At 44.6% G+C, this 17,668-nt stretch overlaps 1 protein-coding gene across 1 annotated transcript in view; it reads right to left on the bottom strand.

Annotated features, from left to right (window-relative positions):
* LOC137909156 (kelch-like protein 29) overlaps nt 1-17,668 on the bottom strand; it is a 115,891-nt gene that overhangs the window by 83,757 nt on the left and 14,466 nt on the right. Inside the window, exons 2-3 of the mRNA XM_068753585.1 lie at nt 4,898-5,045; nt 1,703-2,236 (exon numbers count right to left, since the gene is read on the bottom strand). Of these exons, the coding sequence (XP_068609686.1) occupies nt 1,703-2,236; nt 4,898-5,045 (682 nt within the window). The remainder of the gene's footprint in view (nt 1-1,702; nt 2,237-4,897; nt 5,046-17,668) is intronic.

The following is a 17,668-nucleotide window of genomic DNA, read 5'->3' as shown; positions in this document are numbered from 1 at the left end:
ACTTTTTTTGGCATACTTTTATACCAGATGTGTGTCTGTGCCAAACTCAAAACCTCTGCACAGAGATAAGATTCGCCCACCCCTCCTATCCTGACCTCAATCACCAGAGGACTCAGGAACGCTGAAGGCTGCAGCCACTTTCCTTTCTCTTCACAGCCACTTGGGCCGTATGTGTTGTCAACTCAGGAAAACATAAGTAGAGACAGACAGCTGTGTGTCGTAGCGAGGCTCTGGTCTGGTGGCGCTTCGGTGATTACAGCAGCAGATTTAAGTATTCCTGTCTGTGCCTATCAGGAAGCTTCTGAAGAGACATCAGGGCCACTTATTTACTGTTACCCATTTTTACTGTCCTTGTATTAAGCCTGGAAAATGCTTAATTTTTAATCAAAGGAAAGCAGGGAAAATAAAAATATAAAACGGTAGAGGAGCTCTTCAAGTTTGAATTCTATGGGCACCTATAGTTCAACTATACATAAAGCATAGGAATGGAGTCACAGGTTTAACCCTGTGCCTTAGAAATAAAGCAGAATCCAGAGTCGAGCTTCTATAAGAGTGACTGCTTTGCTGAAGTCTTTGCAGAACAAGAGTGCTTTCCTCTGCTGTAAAAATGGATCGGCATATATACTGTATTTCCAATTAAACTCTATCTTCTTTGGCCTGTTAGTGGAAGGCCAATACATTTTGACATCCGCTATGGTTAATGGATCACGACGGTCTATTTGACACCGAGCGAAGACGCTCTCATTCGATAGAGGCCGGACAAAGGCCATCTAACTATCATTTGCCAATTCTACCCGCAGTCTCATTTCAATGTATCGCAGACAGCCCCCCCAAATATATATATGTTTTGTTTGTTTTTTGCAATCTACAAATTCATTTGCACACATCTTATTGATCACAACGAGTAAGGAGAAAAAAAAAAAAATCTAAACCTAAATTAAAAGCTTCATTAAATGTGAAAATTGGTCGGGGAATTGAGAACATCTGTTTTGCGGCGCCCGTCGTCATAAACTCCAAGGTTAAACCAAACGCCATTTACAGCTTGCAGACTCAGACACGAGTCGGAACCGTGAAGCGCCCACACGAACGCAGCGCGAGTCGACAAGAACCTCCAAACGATGTTAAAAGAGATGTAAAGCTGGGGATTAAACTCTCGCTTCGTTCATTGTGTTTCAGAGGCTGTGCAAGTGTTGCAACAAAGCGATGGGCATACCAACCACTTTCACCCAATTTTAGAGCACAATGCAGAGAAGCTGCTGTTTTATAGTGGTCGGAGATCAATACAGCATGCACTCATTTCCAAATAACCCACTATAGGCGGCACTACAGAACTTCAGATGCTGCCGTCTCTCTATTGCTCTAGGTAGACTTCTGTTCTCCTCGACCTTGGAGCAATTTTGAATTGAATTGCAAGCTGTATTCTAACAGCTCCTTGTCAAGAGTGTTTGCAGACGTTCTTAGAATATCAGACGATGGCCAAAGGCCTATTTTTTATTTTTTTTTATTCCAGTATGACCTCACCTAAGGAAAGGTCACAAGGAATAGAGAACTACAAAAGGTTGATTTTTATTTTTCTAACCCAACACCTTCCTCCACAACAGATCTGCCTTGACTTACAATTTTAGGCGAGACAGGCTCCATATCTGGAAGAAAGTCAAACTAATAACGGAAAACATCCTCCTGTGCAACTGTCTGAGCTTACCTCTAGGATGTCCTGGGTCGCTGAACTCGTACTTCCCCATCCCGACAGTCCGCAGCATTTGCAGCCCGCTTGGACCGTCCTGACTGTCTGCAGCGGTGGGCTGGACTTGTGCCACTGCTGTAGCTGCCGTCTGTCCATTGGTCAGAGGCAGGGTGGGGGGCTGGATGAGGCCTGGGTGAGCGGCTAAGTGGCCGTTGCCCATCACGCTGTGAGGGTTTGGATGAACCACATGGTTGGCTTGGGCGCTGAGGGCAGATGGGGCGACGGTGGGCTGGGCGGAGGGGTACTGCGGCTGGCCGGGCATGCTCAGCACCATAGAGGGAGGCTGCTGGGCCGACTGCGGCGTCAACTGGAAGTGGGCTGTCATGAGAGGGTGTTGCGGGAGCACTGGAGTCTGGATGGATGGGGTCACGCCGATGATGGGCGATTGTGCAGTCACACTGTGGCTGTAGGAGGGCAGCTGTGGGAGGGCGTAGGTGTGGGACAGGAGGCTGGGCTGGCTCACCGGCACCACCGACGTCGCCCAGGTCGGACCTACAGACAAAAAAGACGGACAGAAGAGCAAATAGAAAAGATGAACACATCGGATATCCAGATTCAGACCATAAAACCACGTAAGAAAACACAAGGGTAAAATCATTTCTGCTTAGTTGAATGATCTGTTTCACTTTGGTGAGTCAAACCAGAAAGCTGATTTTTCAGTCTGGTATTAAATGATCAAATATAAAAGGAAAGTAGCATGAATAAGACCGATTGCAGTTTGAATCTGTTCCTCTCCACACGGCAACTGTAAATGTGATCCTCCACCACAATCCAAATTTGTTTATGACTTGCGACTTCATATCAAACACAAAGCAGTTGAGGCGCCATTCGGCTCTGCACCGAAGACCAAGACTATAATAAGAGTGAGAGATTTATTTTGGTAAATGAGCAAATTATCTGAACGTAAAAGCACACATGCTTATTGGTTGAAATGATTCTCCGTATAGGAGCCTGTGTTTACAAGGACACGTTGAATCATTTCTCTTCCCTGAGGCGTTCGGTGCTGAGAAGACTGAGGCGTATTGGGCCTGAACGCTGCCTCCATCCCTCCACTCATTCGCTTTGACTCCCTCATCTCTCGCGCCTCTCGCCGTGGTCCAAGTTCCAAAAATAGCCTATCAGTCCACCAAGGGGCCACAGGCTAAACTACAGCATGCCAAAAGCAAAAGAAAGGAAGCCCACATTATTCATGATACTTGCCCTTGCTGATAAAATAGTCTGAATAGAGTGGGATGGCGAGATAACCACGGAAATGAAGAAGAAGAAAGAAAGTAAGATGGTGGGAAAGGAGAACGCCAGAGTCGAGGCCGGTTATGCTGATGGTTCACATCTATATAATAATGCGACCGACCGTATATAATAATGTCACAGTAGTTTTTATTGATTTGATATACACGAGTAATTTTTGTACTACTTCCCTAATATTTTACCAGAAAATATTTGCATTTAATCCTGACCAAGTCTTGACCTTGACAGACTTTGCTGCTCAGTAAAACTGAAGAATAGAATATTTGTATTAAATCGTGTCGCCTCATAGGTCTGCATTAAGATTTCAAACAATACCCACATTCACTTTTTTCGACATATTGCTAAAGGCTCAAGCATATTATTCAAAAAGAACTTTATTCAAAAACACGAGACGAAGTTGTTGTTTTCATGGAAACTTTTTTTTTTTTGACAGACAGTGAAGTTTCCATTCTAAGAACCCGTTGATTAATTCTGGCACACTTGGTATTGAACTTTCTGGCAACACAGTTCTGTGAAGTGTGGATGGGGCTGACTTTTTTTTTGCAAACCGTCAGTCACAGTCTTGAATAGCGCCCGCATGCAAATCAATATGCAACGTGGTTTCCCGAACGGAGTGTCGTACGCGACAGCGCGCAAGGCTGGTGACATCTCACTCGCATCACTCTGAGCAGCAGCGTCAATGTGGATACTGTGGTGGAGGAGGAGGAGGAGGAGGAGGAGGATGATGCCTCATTCACTGACACACAATAATATGACCTCCAAAGCTGCACGGCCGATTCAGCGAGGCCCTCAAAGCACAGCAGGAGGCTGTGGCTACACAGCAGGGGGAGCACATCCCCGCAACAGGAGGCAGAGACACAACTCTATAATCTCCCACCACATCCTCTTGGACAATTGATCAAGCTTCTCTGCTAATAAATGCATGAACCAACACATGCACACAGAGAGACACAAATAAATCATTTGCATACATAGATGCAAATTATAATTAGGAAGACTTAGAGGCAGAAGCAGGGGCTGAATCGTGTTTAAAGCGTGGTGTTTTGCTACAGCTGAGGAGCATCTGTCTACAATTGGAACGCGCTGATCTCAGTTTTCCACTGGAACAAGCCCTATGCAGGCATTATTCTTAAATGAGACACATTTGTGATGAGCAGGAGGCAGAGGGCGAGCAATAGAAGGAAATGAACTGCTCCAGGGCAGAACCATTCAGGGTGAGTTCATTACAATGCGAGTAAAAAAAAAATAGATAAATGAAAAATCTCCAACATTGGCTTAACCTGTTCATGTCTGCAGTGCTGCGCTGCTGCGAAGCCAATACTCCTCATTTTTAAATTGGCATGAGCAGAATAAGGTCGCCGTCTAAATTAGACCTGGTGGAGGTCATTTGAAGGACTTTCAAAGTTCCTCTGCATGGGTTTAATTTGAACTACATAAGCTTCAGTTATGGGCACAACGATATTAACAAGGAGTATGAAACGAGGGCGGAGCAAAGGTGGCGGCAGGACTGCGAGGCTTGTGAAGTTCCAAGCTTCTTGATAGTTGATACCGCACCGACTGACATTTTCATAATGATATGCATAATCAAGCTGGTACATAAGAGACGGCGAGGACGGTTTGAGTAGGTGTTAATTATGAATGATTGTGTGTCTTAAGTATGCATCCTGTGGAGGCAAGTAGGTATTTTATGTAGGGCAATGCAACCTAGAGGATTCATTAGCATTGGATGCCAACAGCACTGGCCCGAGCCGTTTGGGAGCAGACGCCAGGGTGTGGCCTCTGTGCATGCACACATCTGCTGCGATGATGTGAGCCGTAGAAGAATTCACTTCAGGTGGAACAAGCGGATGTGCAATTGTGTCGCGTAATGGATGTGCGTGCATGTGTGTCTGAGCGGTTCATTACCCGTGGGCTCGCTGTCTCGATGCTGCTTTGCAGGAGGCTCATCTGTATCCCAGGGTGTGAGCTGGTTGATGGGCGTCTGTCCCCACCTAACCCCCGGCGCCAGCAGCAGTCCTGGGGCCTGGCTGTCTCCAGGAGACAGACCGGAGACCTGCAAAGGGAACAACAACACTGGTGAGATCATCTCGGGAGTAAAGCCAAAAGCCAATGAAATACAAGGAGAGTTAAAACCACTCAGAATGCGGTGATCTCTGTGAGATAATGTCATTCTGAACACGAATATAACAAACAGTGTAAATATTCTTGTGAAAGGATAAGAGCAAACTTTCAGGGATGAAAATGAAAAGCTCTGTGATTATTATTATTATTTGTGTCTTCGGGTGAATCAAGTGCAGCACCTGTGAGGGAGTGAGAAACGTTATCAAGCAAGCTCAGGCTGATGAAACCACCGGGCCAATCACCACTGGACCCCTGAGCGATATTCAGCTCTCCGCATCAGCCGTTCGGAGGCTCGGTCTGACAACGAGGAAGGTGGAGGGCAGCGCCAAGCCTGAAACCGCCGCTTGCCCCGGCCAGCCCCCCGAGTTAATAGAAAAGACCTGGTCGCCATGGCCTCTCCTGCATTCCTCCTAGCTGATCCCTCTACATCCCTCCATTCCATTATCCTGCCTGACCCGCTGTCCACTTCATCAAGCACACCATCCTGTATTCCAACGGGAATGTTGGCAAAACGTAACGGCGTGCGGGACTAGAAACATGCAATCCAGACAAGCTGCTTCACAGCGAATGAATGTGCAGCTTTACATACCGGATCGATTCCATTCCAGAATCTGCGTAGTTACACAGTATTAATATTATACAGCACAACATCTGCTCCTTAATAAACACCGTCAGACCAGCGAATGAGTTCAATGAGTGTCATGCACTTGACAAATCCTGACTGAAAGTTATCTGACAGCTCATAAGTGCTGGAGGCAGTATGAGAAAAACAGTAAAGGGAAACATCTGAAGGCAACATATATATATATCTAAAAAAAAAAAGAGTGATTGAGTGAGACAATGAAGCTGGGTTTGGCGGCGGAGACGGGCTGTCAGAGCTTTTCGTCCGGCCATACCTGTCGACTTCAGACGAGAGAAAACTGAAATGGTTTACTCAAGAGAATGCCCCGAGCGCTCAATTCCATGCGGGGACTCAGAGAGGGAAGATTCAGACCATTTTCAAGGTGAAGAGTTGCTTTCTATTGGACTCTGTTTGTTTCCTCCTCTACTCGATGTGTTTCACTGTATTCCTCTCCAGCCGTGCTTTACCTTCCGCTCTACACCAGCAACTCTCATTAAGGCACTCTCTTACATTCTTTAGCCCTGCACAACAGTCTCTCATTAATACTCCCACCCATTTACCCAAAAAACAGGGAGGGGAAAAAAATGGAAAACTCTTCTGCAGAAAGGCAATCCATCTGTCACAGCTTCAGTGCACCAGGGTAACTGAAAGAACAGGTTCTTAGTCGGCGCCATCGCCTTGACAGCGCATCGGGTAGGCACGGGAACAATCCTGACTTGAAAATGATCACGGTTAGATCGGAGATACACACACACACACGCAGAGACACGTACACACTGGAAACGCAAGCATGTGCGCCTGCGCACACGCACACACACACACACACAAAGTAAGACGGGTTGTTTCTTAAGACGGCAGATTTGTGGCAGGTTGGTATAAGAAGGCACCGGGACAGCGGCTACCTATGTCTAGTCCCCTCCTCCCTGGCTATACCCATTATCACCGTGCAGCAGATGGTTTCCTCTGACTCGACAAAAACCATGTTGCAAAAGAGGAGGGGAGCCAGATAAATATTTTTTGATTTGTGCCAAGCCATTCTGTGTTTGTTGTCAAGCTGGCTGGGGGGGGGTTGATTTCGTACCGTGAGCAACTTCCCTGCATATGGACCACATACTGGCAGTGCGGCAACACATAACTGCACGTAGCGATTTGGAGAGATCTGCACGCCTTAGTTTTGACTTTTTCACCTTTGAGTTAAAACCACAGGAAATTATTGATTCTGTAAGAATGATGAAAATATAAGTCTGTGTTTTTTTTTGCAGACTGGTATTCTTGATCAACTGTTTCTGTCATAGTACACAACAGATTATTACCAGATGAAACCGATATGCTAAGAAACTTCTGTTATTCCTGACAGCGTGGCTGTCCATTTTCATTTCAGTAGCTCTGTGAAGCCTTTTCTATCAATCTGAAGCAGTAATCCATCTGCTCCTGCCGCGCAATCACACATGAGCGCACACGTGCATGCACAAGCGGATCTGGAAGAGATATTTTCTCCTTCTCAGAACTTGGATTGTTGTAGAAATGTCAGCACGAGTTTGAGCAGGGAGGAAATCCAAATGCTTCCGGTCCAACATATATACTTTACATACCTCCTCTGTCTGCGAGGCGGAGACAGCACTTTGATTCTGCATGGCTACGAACCAGCTATTTTCTCGGCCGTGGCAAACGCAGACATCCGTCCTGATGTGCGGTCTGCTGTCTCGTAGTAGTAGGCCGGAATAATGTGGAGAACCAGAACCTCCTGCCACGGTGGGCGCATATAGCGTCGGCTTTGTGATGATCCAGGGCTGCCGTGCTATGATTACTTTGAGTCATCCACAATATCCACATCCAAATAAATAGAGCGCATTTGCCCATAGGTTTATGTTTGCCTTTGTCTATTGTTTGAGTCCGCTCTCATAGTGTACTACAAACATGGACATCCATGGTGCACAGGTATTTATATTGATGTTGCTAGTAGTAACCATGTGGTGCTTCCATCCAGTCAGGCGATGGCGATCAGAGAGTTGAGTATGTCTATGGGGGGGGGGGGGGGGGGGGGGGCTTTACTGCACTCACTGATCAAATCAACTAACTGCTGTAAGATTTATTAACAGGAATGGGTGAGGGAAGAGGTGTAGAGGTGGGAAAGCTGCTTTTGAAGAAAGAAACCAGGAGAAGTGGTAAAAGCCAATTGGGCTTTAAATGGAGAGGGACACCCCCCACACAACACAAACACACAGAGCAGGTGGACTACAATGCACTGTGAAAAGCTCATCTTGTGAAATGTCATTAGCACAGCGACCCGACACGATGAGCTAGCAGGGTGCAGGTCAGTACAACACCGGCTGATTATGTCCTATCTCTTAAGGTTCAGTGTTCCTTCAGTTGCAGAGCTTTTTATACGCACAAGAGGGAAATAGTAGCCTGCATGCGAGGATGGGGACTTAGTATTATTCATTGTAATCAGGCCAGTTAATGTGCAGTTGTTATCCCGATAGGATTTGTAGATAAGCTACTTGAAACTGATGGACCTGCTTTTGGATTTTTGGTGGCCCTGTTGCAAAGCTGCATTTATGGCTTCATTTAAATGCATCCGCCACTTTAACAACCTCGACTATCAGCAGTCGATCTTGTGCTTCACCGTATTGTGTCAACTAGCAAAATAATGGCTCATTGTAATTCCACGGCATGAACAAATCATAAAAAAAATGACAACTATATGTTCAGACAAGGAAATGGAATTCCACCGTGACAAAAATGGCTTTTTCTTCCCTTTGGCGAAGCATGGACAGAGAGAGCGAATTCAGCTGAAATGAGAAGGGCGATGGAAATAATGGCTTTCCTCGGAGAAAAGCAAAACGAACAGCAGGGAAGGGAGGAGTGAAAGATTGAGAGAGGCAGAGTCAGACAAATCCATCCATCATATAGTCCTGTATGATTGTCTTTGACAGATCATATTCAATCTCTCTAAAATCGAGAGTGCGGTTTTCCCGGTCTGTCCAAAAGCTTCCATCCAAGGGTAGAGCGAAAGTGAGCGAAGGCACCGCGGGGGGAAAAGCATGTACAAAACTTATTTTGTGTCCAGCATTATTCACTTACTGTATAAAGGCATCTCCTCCGTGACAATGCGCCGACCCCTAAATGCGTGGAGGATTTGCTCTGAGCTTCCGTCATTATGGCACTGAATGCTGCCGCCGAACCGTGGGGAGGCTGTGTCCAATCTATTAGACTGGAATGTAGCAGAGCGTCGCACGGGTAAACAAAGACTACTGCGCCATTTTGGTAGCCATCTTAAAGGGAAATCGGTGCTCGAACGTGCCAAGCAGCCCACGATGGTGCGTGTTCACTGTGATGGCTTCCTACACAAGAGGCAGAGAGGAACAGAGGAAGGGATTCTCTTCGCTCTAATGATCCATTGTGTTATGCATAAAACAAATAAAGGCGATAGACAGATCCAGTGCAGAGTGTCGAATAAACAATGTTTTGCCACCATGGTCAACAGGTACACATCATATCTTTTTCCACCACCTGCACCGATGCAACATCACTTCAAGTAAGACAACATGTCAGCCACGACTGCCGGTTGAATGTTCATGACTGGCAGGTCATTCGCAAAGAACTGAAAACCCAAGCAAAGCTGCTCCTTCAGGCACCGACACTTAACACTGACCCACGGCAGCACGACAGTCAAACGTAATGAAAAGACACAACAAGCGTGCCTTGTGGGTGTATATGCTATTGATGCAGCAGGGAACGATGGCTACGGATGCAGACTCTGTAATTTTAAGCCCCGGGCCAAACGACTGAAGGGGAACGGACTTCACTTCCACTGAAATTCAGGCTAAGACACTCCGACAGCTCGGCAGGATTCCGGCTCGGCGCACACGAAAGGAGAGGCGTGATCGCAGGGGCGAGGCTGACAAGCTTCATGGAACAGCGGGGTTGGAAACCACGCCTAATATCCCATGAGTGCTCAGAGGCTGCAGCACTTGCCCTCCAAACCGTACATCACCCCTCCGTTTATTGTGGTTTCTTCTTAGCATAGATAGCTGGGTGCTACATGGGACTAAGCAGCGGTGCCAAGGATTTCTAGATGGCGCTGACTGGTACTTGGGATGTGAGCTGCAGAGACTGCCTTATGTCATGGCAACCCCTCCCACGGGGCTGTGTCAGGGGCAATGTTGCCCTTTGTTGGCACTGACTGGGACAGTGAGAGACATGGGTCTCCAGCAAGCCATGACCCTGCCTGATATGCAGTGAGAGTTTCGGGGACAAAATATCCACCGCCTGTCACAGGAGCAGCCTTAGAGGTCCAGACATGACTCTGTAGCTCTTGTCTTTAGTTGAAATTGAGTAAAAACGACAAAATATATGGCTTTCTGTGTGTGTGTGTGTGTGTGTGCGCGCGCATTGAGTGCACATGTGGTGGTAAACAAATTACCAAAATGGGCAAAACAGCCATTTAGCGTTAAATAATAAATTGAATTTATATTGATATTCCAATATAAAGGGAAACAATATCTACTTTACAAAAGTGCTGCACGGGGAGTTTTTCATGCTTCTTACAAAGCATTCAACGGGGAAGTCAAATAGCAGGATGGCCAAATGGCAGGGCTGGAGACATGGGATATATTTCAGCGAATGCTTATTGCACGTCTGCACACATCCAGCAATTCAGGCTGCAGATTTGCACACTTCCCAACACATTGAAATACACTTCTGTTGGTCTCTAGCATGCAGGTCTTCTAGAATGACAGCCTTTTGGTTTTGCCCTGCAACATGCAAGTTATTCAGTTGAAATCATAGAATGTACAGAATGTAAGAAAAGGGACTGCATGCTGGAAAGATGCTACAGTGGCAGCAAAACAGTTTGTAAAAGGGAAGTGGTGAAAGGCTTAATCAAACTCCGTCGAGTTCAGCTAAAGTGAAATTCATGAAATTGAATTGAAATGTCTTCGGGGTTCCTGCTTGCCTTGATGTATATAAAGAGAAAGCATCAACATAAATGTTTTTAAAAAAAAGGCTTCCTGAGAGCATCTTTAATGAAGACCTGGACTCTTGCTGGTCTGGTCAGATATCATTCTGCGACGCATGCAAACACAGTCAGACTATAAACCCCGCAGAGCAGACAAGGCCTCTAGATGGATGCTACTATCCCACCGAGCCTCCTATTGACTTTCCCTGAGAGGGAGATCTGGCAAACAAAGAAGCAGCCTTTGGTCAATATGGACCTCAAGAACAGAGCAGTCGGGATCACAGCCAACACGCATGTTGCTCTGACAACATGCCCACAATATGAGCGCTGAAGCTTATTTACAACCAGATGGTATTTAAGCAAGCAGGGCTGTATATATGCTTTTTTTAAACTCCAATCCGCAGGGTTTTTGTCTGCTCAAATACACATGACGCATTTCACAGCGTTATACTTCATCCAAGCACCTGGAGGGTAGAAACCCTAATCAGTCTACAAGTGCGAGCAATTAAACTGCAAATACGGGGAGAGCTAATGGCCATTATTTGCTGCAAATGTGCCTAATTAATGATGCAGCATGGCATTATTATGAGAGCACACTGAGCAAAACGCATCAGCTCCACCCGGATAAAGTCTGGACATGGGAGTAAATACACCAGATGACCACAGAGTGTCCATCAACTTTTATTGCTGTTCCTAAAAATAGTGGCATTAAGTGAGGCACTACAGAATCTGGATAGCAGCACAATCAAATGAAAATCACTCATGGCTACACAAAGGTACTTAGTTACTGTACCTGTGTGCCTGAAAACCTCTTCTGAGTTATCTGTGCAAGCTTTTCATTCGCAGCGGAATATTTTCTGGAAGAGGTTGAAAGCAGCATTCGCTCATGGAAAGACAAAAATATGTGATAAATGTTTTACATTTAAATGACCTATTTTAAGTAAATGAGTAACTGAGAAAGGATAAGGATCTTTAAGCTTTAGCAGAAAAAAGACAAATGCACGTGCGGCCCCGCGGCGTGCTTCCACGTTCCAGGCTCGGAGCTCCAACGCTGCTGTCGCCAGAGTTTGAGAAGGGAATAAAAGACTGGTTTATCCCGCAAGACGAAGATGAAGTGGTCAGTGCTGCTGAGCTCCGGCAAGCGGGGGGGTTTGGAGGAGTCCATGCAGTGCACTGCTTGGGGCAAGATACACACTGGGGAGACACTTTGGGTTCATTACAGGTCCAATGCTCTTAAAGAAACTGAGAAATAGCCATGAACTCCACTGCGGCAGGTGGATAAACAGAGCCTTGGCATGAATTATGGGATGGGCCTTTCAGCTGCCTTTGAATGAGCTTCCCTTGATTTGGTCTAATGTTTTTCAAATGCTAATGATATTCTATACAGATGGCAGAAGTAATTTCAAGGTCCATATCCTGTGTTGAAAGTTACAATTGACAAGTAAAATTAGGCTCTTTCTGATGATTGGTTGATGTCTGCATGCTTGTTTTATTTCACACCAGCACACACTTTTAAAAATGGATTATTGACTATTATCACTATTGTGAGAATAAATCAAAACAATTTATAGAAGCTATGCAACACTGCAGTCTCTCTGTGTGCTTAGTCAGTGCTTTTAAATGATTTTCTGTTTTCAAAGCTGGAAAAGCTCCCTTCAGCCTGTAAATACATCTGATGCAGTGTGCCCGTCAGACATTTTCGATTCCCTTTGTTTTCTGTTTTGAAGGCGTCCATCTCTCTTTATAGACTCATACGCTGAAGTCACACTACAAACCAACCAATGCAGAAAAATCAAGCAAAGAGTAAATGTGTCGAGCATGAATCCTGCTGGCATCTGTGTCTTAGTTTTACCTTTAAACCAGATAGAACTAGAGAAGCACACAGAAAGCGCAGAGCTCATTGTCCTCAAATAAGATTTACACCGTCCACATGGTGATCTGGATCATCATCAAAAGGTTCTAAATTGTTCTTCATTTAATTGTTCTCTGATTGGACTTTTTTTTTAAGCCTCCAATTTGAAGTAAATGGGAAAATCCAGATTTTTATCCCATCCAGAGGGGTATCCTGATCACTCTCAAATTTATGCAATGTTAATATCATTTTCTGGATCATCACCAAAATTGTATCATCTGTTTCTGGTAACATTCCCAAAATTTCCTGAAAATGTCATCAAGATCTGTCCGTAATATTCCGAGTTATCTTGCTAACAGACCAACAGACAGACAGACATACAGAAACATAACCTCCTTGGCGGAGTTAATAACAGCCCAGTGTGTTTTATCAGCCTCGGCAGCAGCAAAATAAAACCGTCTCACTGAGATTAGCTTTGAATGAGTAGAGTAAATGTTTGAAAAGTAGGACTTCAAAAACAAACAAAAAAGCATTACTGAAAAGCCTTCCAGTGCCTTTGGCATTTATTCAGTGTTTTAATTTTATGATTTTACTTGTTCGAAATGTGGTAATGTGAAAGATGAGGGGTGGACAAACAAAATAAATATTCATGAGTTGGATGAGCAGTCGCTTACAGGGATGAGTCAAGTCACTGAAAACTGTTTCTGCAGGTAAATCTAAAAGCAGAATTCCAATAAAGACGAACGTGGGGCTTCAACCTGAGGCGTGTCTTTCCTCTCTGTCCCCTTAATTATGGAAGAAGACACACCACTGATCAATAGAATGCACAAACCATTCGTGCCTGATCCTTGGATACAAAATTCTGCACACATGTTGTGGAAAATACCATGTAGGGTTTTACCAAAGTGTTTTGAAAAGTAGTAAAAAATAGTTTCCAATGAATTACAACATCTGAAAATATGAGTTCTTTTGCAAAAGCTGGAGAATCTCTACAGGTCCCTAGTCTTGACCAGGAGCGCTCATAGCCTGCTTGCTCTATCTGAATGAGGTAATGATGCCACTGGAGACGGCTTTGAAGGCACCTCTGTTGTCGGTGGCAGCTCATGTGCTGCACACAAGTTTCCTTTTTCCCATTGTACAACTCGACACAACTGGTTCCCTATGCTCTTGTTGACAGGTGCTTGTAATCTGAAATAGTCTGCAGGGTTGAGCTGTTAAATCCTTCATATGAACTGAATCGAGCTGTGGTGGGAAGGGTGGAGGATGAAGAGGAAGCTTATTGAGCTGTCAGGTTTCAGTCCCCATCAAAAGCATTGATTTTCTGTCACGTATCAGACTCTAGGAACTTTGACGTCCATCTTTTAACGGGAGCCGAGCCCATAATGGGCCTGCTTTAGTGGTTAAGACCACATCGGAAAGCACATCCACGCATCGATCTGCGCTGACGCCAAACAAGTTCCATTATTTCAATTGATCCGTGACAGAAACGCCGGTGATGTGCCGGCTTCACACCCTAATCTTCAATGGATGGTGGACAGTAGACGAGAGCGAGCAAGACACAGCAGCCATCAAAGGTGTGACACAGGGGTGACACAGACACAATGAATAGTGCTAATATGTCTAAATGTGCAGATTTAACATTTCCCTTTTGCAATTCATTCTCAGGGAGCTTTGAAGAGCTGACTAGAAATTATATTTAGATTAGCATTTTCAGTGACCTTTGCAGCACTCAAATTAGCCACCCCCAAAAAAAGATCTCGCTGGGAAGCAACGAACTAAAAGGAGCAGGCGCCTTTAAATCGACTCAAGAAAATAATGCGTGTTCAACGTTTACTCAACGCAACATTTGGTTGTCTGAAAAAATATTTTCTGCTCAAACCACAATGCTGTGTTTCAAAACGCTCCAGACATTATAACCTCGAAGCTTTAAACGCGTGACTCGTTGCATTGCGCCCGATCTGGAGTAAAGACAGAAGGCAATATGAAAGGCTGTGTTTTCCATGGAGACCAGGGCCAATAATGGAGACACACAATGTGCATGCAGCAGACACTGCCTGTAAGAACAGCCACTATCTGTTGGCCATGCACAGACATTAGCGGGAGTCATTAGGCTCGTTTAAATGAGGTCATTAAGCTGAAGAAATGAGGCTGTATATTTGAGTTCAGAAACCAAAGGAAGAACCCCCCCGTCTCATTGCTACGCAATCTCATTCTCAGTCATGTTAACCATTGAATGGTGGTCGGGGTTGTGGCCTGAGAGCAAAAGTCACTAGATCACAAAATCTTCCATCACTATTAAATACAAATGAATGCCAAAGTGAATCGCAACAATAATTTCATGTGCTGGCTGTTTACGCCGACGCATGATAATGCACTCATTAGTTTGCTTTAATAAAACTGTTTGTGTTCCATCAAGCTGATTTGATTAAACCTGCGGTGACTCATCACAGCCAAACAGGGTCCTCTGTTGCACAGCTCTTTAGTAAACACACACATCCCTAGAATGCATCGCAGGACATTTTCAGCAGTGCTCACACAGACCGACTTTAAAGCAGGTGTTATAAAAATAGGGTTTATTTCTTTATCAAGAAGGACACATTTCAACAGATGGTAAATAAATGAATAGTCTATGTAACTCTTGTTACCAGTTGCAGCACTGAGCAACCAAATAGGCCGTCGCTGTCTTGACCCGCAAGCTCTTTTTTGACTAATCTGTGATGACATAATCTGTCAGGGCAGATTTCAAACTGTTTAATGATCTAACGGCACTTTCTGCAGGATGAGGTCTTCCCTGGGTCTCGGCAAAAAGAAAAATCAAACGCATTATGGTTCAGGAAAGATGATGGTATTTTATAGTGACGCTCAAATGGAGAAGCTGAAAGTAATAGCAAGATGGCAAATTAAAGGCAAAGATAGTCAGCCCAAAGACCCTCGCAATGGGGCTGATGGGGCAACGTCCGAGACCTCCTTACCCTTCAAGTGGACGGTGGAAACACAGCATGGATGGTGTGCTGTGTTGTATGTTGTTTGTAGAAAACATCAAACTAAGCACCAACGCTACATGTTACATGCCTTTTGCTTGCGGAACACTGGTATTTAAATTCTCACAGCAATACACTGTAACAAAGAAATAAAGGCAATGGCTTTTTGTTTCAGCGCTGCTGTGTGACCTCTGTGGGGGATATAGCTAATGAATGCCACCGAGCACCGCAGAGTCATTTCACCAGAAATAAATGCCATCAGCATTCTTTTCTAGTGTAGACAAAACACCCGATGTCAGTGGGCGTTTTTGTACACTATGAAAACGCTAAGAGGAATAGATGGCAAAGACAAAAGGACGAGGGAAAGAGATCATTGCTCGACAGCTATTGTCGCACCGCAACAGAGATATGCCTGAACATGCGGAGAAAAGGCAACAATCGATCAGTTCAGGGACAAATCCTGCTTTAAGTGCTGATCTAGGATTATGACTGATTAAAACCGATGTCCCTTTCGTTGTTCAAGTCTGGGTGATGCAGCCGGAAGACGTGCCGGGGCATTAATAACATCCCTTTCTTTGCTTTTGATCAAAGTGGGTGCACTTTTGCCGTACGACTGTTGAGGAGTTGAGGAGCAAAGTTTTTCCAAGATAAGACGGAGAAATTATTAATTGATGTCCTTGCGCAAACTAGAAGAAAAAAAGAATCCTTGCATTCAAGGACAATACAGGGTGTAAAGGTTTTTCCTCTTGCAAGTTATATGCGCTTCATTTTGGCCATTGCTGCAGCCGGGAGCGGCACCATTGAAAATCTTGTGAATGGTAAATAGCCCTTAAATTAGGTTCCTGGCCTTCCGGCTTAGTTATCTGTGATGATCGGAACAGTGTGTGCTGCGTGAAAGGAGCCATTTTCCCTCTGGCACATCATTTAACATGTCTCATTTACCTGGAGAATATGCAGGTCACACACGGAGATATTTCTGGTCATGTTGCTCCATACAAATTTAAAGGATTGTAAATAGAACAACTATTACAGCTCTCGTTCTCCGCCTTGTGTTCCTACCTGATGAATATTAATGTCTCTTTCTTTGACCACAATAAACTTTAAGTAGGTGCCTTGATCAGCCTTTTTACTTGCTAATGATCAGCTCAACCTAGATCTTTGAAGGGCTTTGTTACTATGAAATAATAAAGCAGAGTGGACACGGTGGAAGGGACGTCAAGGCAGGACGTGAACGCGAGGAGAAGGGCTCGCTGATTCAAGCCATTTCCAAACGTCCTTGCACAAGTTCAAGGGAGAAGTAGCTGGAATGTGTCTGCTTTCCAGACTGCAATTTAAAGGGAATAATAAGAGCCACTTTGACTGAAGTGTGTTCAGGCCTTGTCTTGTCTGTGTTTATATTTAACCCTCAATGGCATTTTATTAAACTTTCTATACCTTTAGACTTTCAGTCTTGTTCAAGCACCGGCAATATAATGGCACCATGCAGCTCATCTGCAAAGGCTGACGCAGGATCGAAATAAACTTACCCTGACAACTTGAGTATCCGACTACCACAGGATATTCTGGTATTGTAACTATGTACCACATTCACGCAACAGCTGTGAAACCAACATGGACTCTTTCACTAATATTACATATATAACACCATTAGATAAGCGCTAGCATCGATACTCATAACAGTTCTCAAAATGTATTAATGCAAAGTAGCTATTAACGGCTGGGAGAAAGATAACATACAGCGGAATGCATTAAATTACCGGTAAATGTAATTATTTAATTATACTTAAGTACTCTTTGCAACTGCAAACGCAACCCATCGGCGCATTGATAGATACATGCAGTGATAAAACACGCAAATTCCTGCAATGTTTGGTCTTGATTGGACTCTCACACTTTTTATTTCTTTTGCCCACATTTTCATCCTTTTCCATGAATCAAACTAGATTCAATATTTACCCTTCAAGCAGGTTGCTGCACAGATTGGCGGGAGTTTAACACCATTGACCAGAGCAACCGAGCCACAGGAGCCATCTGCTATTGTTCAAGACATTCACTATTCAGCCAGCTATTTTTCTTTGTCCATCTTCTGTGTGTGTGTTTGCATATTGACAATGATTATTTATCTATGCATTTAAGTTTG

This window comes from Brachionichthys hirsutus, chromosome 20 (genome assembly GCF_040956055.1).
Source record: "Brachionichthys hirsutus isolate HB-005 chromosome 20, CSIRO-AGI_Bhir_v1, whole genome shotgun sequence".
Taxonomy (NCBI): Eukaryota; Metazoa; Chordata; class Actinopteri; order Lophiiformes; family Brachionichthyidae; genus Brachionichthys; species Brachionichthys hirsutus.
This window is presented reverse-complemented; position numbering and strand designations above follow the sequence as displayed.